This window comes from Mytilus californianus, unplaced genomic scaffold (assembly GCF_021869535.1).
Source record: "Mytilus californianus isolate M0D057914Y unplaced genomic scaffold, xbMytCali1.0.p SCAF_7, whole genome shotgun sequence".
NCBI classification, from domain to species: domain Eukaryota; kingdom Metazoa; phylum Mollusca; class Bivalvia; order Mytilida; family Mytilidae; genus Mytilus; species Mytilus californianus.
In genome coordinates, this window is record NW_026262723.1 from 40,556,327 (window position 1) to 40,564,399 (window position 8,073).

Here is an 8,073-nt window from a genome sequence, read left to right on the forward strand (position 1 = left end):
ATTATAAACTGACCATATAAAACTAAACCAAATGAAAATAAAAAAGCAATAGTCAATTCTAATGTCAACTGATGTGATAATAATATTCTTTTCTTGTTCACGCGATGTCAGTGTTTGCACATGGTGTCGTGTTTACAAGAAATAAAACTTATTTGAAGGCAGTGTAAATAAATTTTTTGCAATATAATCAGTTGAAAAATCATGTCTAAAGTCCACCTAGGTCTTATTACACGGACTATTAATAAAAACACAAGCAGTCATGCAAATAAGTCCTTAATTATACATAGAATTTCAATTTAAAGCAGCAGAATGAATGATTCCAATTATTAGAAGGGTTGGAAGATAGAGATATATGTTTCTATTACTTTAAAAAAGGAGAAGTATAATATTCGTTGAATTTTAAGCTTTATTGTCAATAGAATTGTAGCGACTTTATCGCTGTGTGGTGGATCATCAACTACTATATTGGCTCAATTACGAGATATTGAGCTTTCAACCGTCGTGCTATAGTATAGATGTAGGAACCTGGGAAATGATACCAGGGCTTATAAGTGTTTCTCGTTTCTCGTTTTGTATATAGATTAGACCGTTAGTTTTCCCGTTTGAATGGTTTTACACTAGTAATTTTTTGGGGCCCTTTATAGCTTACTGTTCGGTGTGAGCCAAGGCTCCGTGTTGAAGACCGTACTGTGACCTATAATGGTTTACTTTTATAAATTTTTACTTGGATGGAGAGTTGTCTTATTGGCACTCATACCACATCTTCTTATATCTATTATAGTATTCTAAATGGTATAACATTATCATAGATCGCCAATCTGTTACATGAAGTCATTTATCCCCTAGTCTATATCTAAACAATAGTTTTATGATTACACCAAACAAACAGTATCTGGATATAGTTGACCGATTTAGTGCATTAACTTAAAGCTGAAAAGTAATGATCTAAAATTGAAGTTTAATCAAAACATTTCTCTGAAATATGTTTTCTGGTACCAGAATCAGAATCAGAATAAGTTAATATTCATTTGCTTTATAGGTTCGAATGTAAGAAAGTAAAACTTTCCCCAATGTTTTGTTTAATTGGTATTTTTTACCTTAACAAGGACTACTTGATGTATACATCAATCTATCAAACAGTCAATCATCATCGTATAGACAAGACTATGTTGGATTTCATGTATATACAGTATTTGCTAAGCTGACAGAACTACTTAAAGGTGTGATTTACAAGGCTGTAATACGTATTTTCAGATATGTAAACCACAGAGGCTTATAATGCGAATCAAATGTTAAAATAAATATTAACTTTTTTTCACAAAAGTTATATCAAATTCTGAGTATACAATAAATGAACTTCAATGTCCATGACAAAAAGTCATCAAAGATAACAGGCTTATAATTGAGTACACCAGACGTGCGTTTCGTCTACAAAAAACTTATCAGTGACGCTAGAATCAAAAAGGTGAAAAGATGAAATAAAGTACGAAGCTAAAGAGCATTGCAGATCCACAATTCCGAAAGATTTTGCCAAATCTATATTTCTTTTAATAGGTATCAATTACTGGATATACAGGAGGCCTTTCGTGGGGTACTGATACATTTCCAAAGACAGCAACATATCAAATATGCAGTCCAGTGATAAACACGAATACATACAAACATATGGGAACTTGGAACAACGATTACAGACTTGATCTAGTAAAAAATGTGCTATTTGGGAATGATTTTACAGATTTTGGAAATAGAACATTGACTATCGCTACAAAACCTGTAAGCTCTTTTATATGTACATAGCAGTTAATTTATAATCTTGTTCAATTATGGAAAAAAATAAAAAGAGAAAATCGAAACAATAAGAATCAAAGAAAGACAGACCAAATGACTAAAGAAATAAAATGAGATTATAGACAAAAATCATCAAGAAATCACTTCACAAAACTATGACTTCACAACACTATCCACCAAAAAAAAAAAAGTAAAGATCTCAGGTACTATGGAAGGTAAGTAGTTCCAGCACAACCTGATCATTTTAAAAAAAGCAATGCAAAAGCTTATTCGTATGTTTTTCTCTTCTATATTTATACAAGTATGCAAAAATTGATTGACTCCATTTGAACATTTTATTTATATGTAAGCTATTAAGTTTATATCGATGTCAATAAAATAAGTAAAATTTCTCTTGTATTAAAAACCAAGACATTATTGTAAAAACAATTTGATGTTTGTATTTTTTATATAATTTTACATCAAATTATTTTAATCTAGATCTGGTCTCATCTAATTGTTCATATTGCAGATAAAACCATTTGTGATTTTCACTGACAACAACGGTACAATTGAGTATTCTGGTTTTTGTTTTGATATTCTCAATGAACTGGCAAGACATTTTAAATTCAAGTATGTATAATAATAACACTGACTAATTCCATCTGTTAACTCAATATAAATTTTATAATGGGTCCTCTTTTTAAAGTAATCAATGCTAAAGAGTTTTTTTTTTTTTCATTATTTCAAAAAATAAAAACAACATTTTACAAATTTCGTGCGTCCGAACCGCTTTTCTGGATTTACCTTCATCAAGAACGCGCAAAGCCGAATCTTTAAAAGCCAAGGGTTTATATGAACCAAAGGAGTTGAAGAACTATATGAAAAAAAAGAATATCAAATTGAATCAAATGAATATTATTAAATATTTTATATTAAAATGAAAAAAACCTTCTAATATATATATATATATATCAATCTGACTTATAAGTGAGACTTATTTTACTTTTTAGCATCTAAAATGCATTTAAAAAATAAATGACAAGTGAGCTTTAAGGGGTTTTCATTCTTTTCAGTTACAAAATTGTAGGGCCCCCGGATGGTATGTACGGTGGGCTAAACAGTGATGGTACTTGGAACGGAATGGTCGGCATGGTCATGCGTGGGGTAGGAAAATATTATACATTTAAAATGAAAAGGATTTGTTACTACAATAACAAAATGTGGTGTTGTATATAAAAGTACAACTATCCACAAATGATCAAACTAAGGATCGAAAATTGAACATCTGAAAGTAGTTAAAAGTACTATCCACAAATGATCAAAATAAGGATAGAAAATTGATCATATGAAAGTAGTTAAAAGTACAACTATCCACAAATGATCAAACTAACTAAAGGATCGAAAAGTGAACATCTGAAAGTTATCGTTGATCTGATTTTAATAAAAGAATATATTGGCATAGATGTACGTACAGTATTTGCATAGTACCACATTAACATAACTACAATGTACAAGTGAAAAATCTTTTTTATAGTGTTTTCTTAAATGGAAAAAAATATCCCTTTCTAGACATTTATCAATCTGTTTGTGCAAAATGATCAAACATCCGGTTGTGTTTTCCTTGGTTTTGTAATTCCTGCAATAAAAAAAAACAAATAATCTTTATAGATATAAGTTTTGACATATTCATTAAAAATGACACGAGCTATGGAAGAAACTGGAAAGGGATTTTGGGTGACTTAACCTTTTGAAATCTGACAAACTCTCTGTGTTCTGAATATGAGTATTGCTAGAAATAGTACACCATATTAACATTGCGACAGATACAGTATGATCTATCTTTCCGATTGCAATTCAAAACCTATTATTGGTGATATCGTGGTATTTGTCGTTCCGAATTCCGTTGCAATACAATGGATTTTGCAATGATGTGCAGCAGATTATAACCTGTGTTACCTGTTGCATCTGCAACACCGATAATCTGTGGAATATCTTAATTATTGAATCATAATCACAACAATAAGTAATTAATATTTTAAAAATTGTTTGTAGGAAGTTGATTTTGCAATTGGACCATTTACCATTACATCGATCAGAGAAACTGTCATTGATTTTACAGTACCCTTCATAGAAGATGGTGTTGGTATCTTAACGAAACGACCTGATGGAGAACCAAACAAAATATTCAAAATGTTTAAACCCTTCTCACTGATTGTGTGGTGCTGTATTGGTGTGGCTATTGTCGTTGTGGGAATACTTTTGTGTGTTGTTGGTTATATCAATCCATATGTAGAGAAAACATGCAGGGATGAACCACATTTAGTAATGGAGCAAAAAAGTCTAAAACAGACAACTTGGCTAATTTATGGTTCATTCTTTGAGCAAGGTAAATTAGATCTCGATTTTTCTGATGAACCATATCGTCAAATATAAAGTCCAAAATTTGTGAAATTTTGTCTTCATTGCTACTTATATTTGATAAGTTTATTATATCATTACATATATTATGCTGTTATACGTATGGGTGGTGAAATGATTCGAGCATATTCTCCTGCAATCGATGGAATAATAATATCTTTAATAAAACAACCTAAACAATTCACTGCTTGTTTTGTTTCCTAGCATTATTTGCATGTTTTCATAATTTGATAAAGTTGTGGGGTATATAATGACATTAAATGGTTTGTTAGTCTATCATATTTCCATTTAATGGTGATTATAACACATGTTATATTTTTTAAAGTTTGAAACAATGTCATGAAATATAATTTACAGGTTGGGTTGCGGGAGAATTTACATTTACTTTTCAAAAGTTAAAGAATTTTCTTATCTGAAAAAAAGATTGTGCTGAATGATATGTTCTGTTTGGTGCTAGTAAGATCACACATCACTCAGGGTTGGTTATTTATTGAAAGTATTGCAATTATTGTTTTAATGATACAAATATTTTGAGAAATTCGTTTAAAACCACTCATACAATTTTTGCAATTTAAGGAGTAGATCCAAGACCGACAACTTTTTCTGGAAGATCAATGCTCGGATTTTGGTGGGTTTTTACCATCTTGATGACGTCAACATACACAGCAAATCTAGCCGCTAACTTGACAGTCAGTATTGCAGAACAGCCAATCAATAGCCTAGAGGAACTGGTTGGACAGAAGGAAATTGGACCATTGGTGAAATCTGGTACCAATCTACACACTTTGTTTATGGTAATGAACAATTATGGTTGTAAATTAAGAAAACGCTTCTAGCATCACTATACAAGTTTGTAATTTCCTTTATAAACACAAAATCAATACTAACATGCGATTGGGTTGTTAATTGAGAAAGCAATTAACATACATTGCAGTAAAGGAAAATTTAAATGAAATGATCCTAATACGGCAATCGCTTTTTGAAAATGTATCCGCAACAACTGTAAAAAGCATATTATTATCCGTAGAAATAAAACCATGGTTATTCTTAATTCAGATTAATTTATGCAGAATAATGAATCGTTTTACAAATGTTAAGCATCTACAAATACATCCCAAAATTGAAAGAAAATTTATATTTTTTCATTTGAATTAAGACGTCTGATTCTGGAATCTACAAGCAAGTATGGGAAATGATGGGGAGCATGCCAAAAGTTACAAGCAACGATGAAGCGCTGTCTTATGTTGATCAAGGGAAACACGCCTTTATGACAGATGTGACACAGTTAGACTACATAGTCAGACAGGAATGTGAGAAGTATTCTTTAGCAGATGAGATTTTCAATAACGCTGGTCTAGGATTTGTTCTTCCTGAAAACGCTCTCTTCAAAGATTCTTTTAACCTGAAGTGAGTATATGAAATAATGAGCTTCAATTTGTAGGTTCTGAATTAAAAAATGGATATTTTGAGCCAATATTTTCTTTGCCGACGTTAACGCCACTCAATTTCTCGTTTTCTTGTTTTCTCGTTTTATCGTGTCTCATACACTGCTATAATTTTCTGAGTGGTACACATAAACTTGGACTGTGATGTTTAAAAAGACAAAAATATGTCCAGTGTTCCCATACTATCATTTATGCTAGTGCTTACCATAACTAATTGGTCATTGGTTTTTTTTTGAAAATCTGCCGACAAAAAAATTAAAAATTGTCTGCAAAAAGTATTTTTGAAAACCTGCTTACCCTATCTTTGTAAATAATGCTACCTTATCTTTGTGAATACTGCTACCCTAAGTAAATATACCTATTTATCACATTTTAGAGTAATTTATATCTAAATCTATTAATTTTAATTCATTCGTTTATGTCAAATTCTTTGAAGTAGAGAAGAATTGTATCAGGTGGAGACGGATAGAGTTCAAAGGGTACTAAATTAAATTAAATTAAATTTCGCCCCTCTTTTAAGGACAATTAACAACAAGAACAGTGCTATCATAGAATAAGGGGTCTAATTTGTCTGTACGGATTTAAATTATGCAGCCACGTTATGTCGGCGTTGATGCGAGTCCTTCACACGATGAAGATTCATTGAGACAATTCAATGAGGGATTTGCAGATTTAAGTTACATGGCAAATGTTCTGCCCCTACCCAATGCACTAAATTTTTCAAGTTGCAGTCTAAATTTCTATTCATTCAAACACTTAACAAAACCTATATAATTGATGTATTGTTTAATGAGTACTTTACTTTATTATGAATAGAATAGAATTATTACATTATTAGAAAACAACAACAATTATATGTGTCTTTTAAAGTGCTTCGGACGCATGAAATTTATAACGTGTCGTTTTTCATTTTTTACAGCACTGGGTCGATACCTCTGTTGGTTCCCCGAGGGTATCACCAGCTCAGTAGTCAGTACTTTGGTACTGACATGATTTATAACAAACCTTTCTAAAATTTTCCTTTAATAAATTTTGAAATAATAAGAAACTAAGGTTTCAACTCCCTCAGGCAAAGTTGACCGTAGACGGATTTGGGGTTTTTTAAGGTCCTGTTTGGTCCTATAGCTATTCAACTGTTTCGGTTCTTATAAATCCTTGTCTTACAAATATTCGGCTTTGAGCGTTCCTGATTAAAGTAATTCCAAAAAAGAGCTTCGGACGCATGCAGTTTATAACGTGTTGTTTTCATTTTTCAAAACCTATATTTGCTTAGACGAGTATATGACTGAAATGACGATATGGCTCAACGATCTATTAACACTTAATTTCTCCAGTAGAAGAGTATTGTAACTGTTCAGTGAAAATAAGATATGGTACATTAAAATATAATTTTCAATAGCGTTATCTAGACTATGTATACTGTAAAATCAACCAAGACCTTCCAGTAGACACTTTTCATAACTTTCTATTTGTAGTATGATGAAGATGCAAGAAGCTGGTATGACAGAGCGATGGAAAGAGGAATGGTGGCCAAGTCTAGAGTCGTGTTCATCACAATCTAGAACAAGTGGTGCGAAACCTTTAGGAATGGACAGCTTAGCAGGATTGTTTTATGTCTACTTGGCTGTGGCAGGAGTATCTATCATTTTATTTACTGCCGAACTATTTTATCGGAAGATCCTATCGGGCAAAATTCGACCCTATTTTTTACAGCTAATAAGAGTAATTGGCAAAAAACAATCCACAACGTCACCATTCGCTAGTAAAGAATAGTTTATAACGTTGTTATTTTGTAAAATGTGTAATATCTAAACAACAGCGTTCTTCGTGTAACTTTTTGATTTTTTCTTTCAAAATGAGGTCAAAATAGTTGTGGTATCCCGGTCTTGTGATATTTAATTTAGATTGTTTTGTAAAAACAATAAACATATGACGACTTATTTGACTTGTGTATACCAGAATGCTTTTATGTAGATTTACTCTAGATGCAAAATATGAAAATTATGTATATATATGTTTTTACTGTAACCCGTATTTATGCAAGAACAAATAAAGAATTCTGAATATGTTTTGGAAAATTTTAACTGCTAAATAGATTTGACTTAAGACAGGGGTAGAAGAAAACCTTAGCGTTTCGAAAATTTCAACATTTTATAAATATTAAATTTACAGAAAATGAACACATCAATAATATGCCATGTCAACACAAAGGTTTTGATTACTGGGCTGGTGATACCCTAGCAGTTGCATCGACGTAGTGGTTGCAAAAACTTATCAGTGATACAGAGTTTATAACGAGGTACATGTACATCAGACGCGCGTTTCGTCTACATAAGACTCTATATTGGCGCTTGACTAAGAAACAGAAAATATCAGACTTTATCAAGTGTTTAGTTCAATGTTACGCAAAACGCGCGTTTCGTCTATATTAAATTCGTCA

The 8,073-nt window shown here is 31.5% G+C and overlaps 1 protein-coding gene across 1 annotated transcript; it reads left to right on the forward strand.

Moving 5' to 3' along the window:
- Positions 1-1,665: 1,665 nt before the first annotated feature.
- On the forward strand, positions 1,666-7,687 carry LOC127708414 (glutamate receptor 4-like). Its single transcript, XM_052213287.1, has 7 exons — positions 1,666-1,773; positions 2,300-2,400; positions 2,844-2,934; positions 3,823-4,156; positions 4,765-4,982; positions 5,345-5,595; positions 7,109-7,687. The coding sequence occupies exons 1-7, from the start codon at positions 1,666-1,668 to the stop codon at positions 7,404-7,406; spliced, it is 1,401 nt and encodes a 466-aa protein (XP_052069247.1). The 3' UTR covers positions 7,407-7,687.
- The last annotated feature ends 386 nt before the right edge of the window (positions 7,688-8,073 follow it).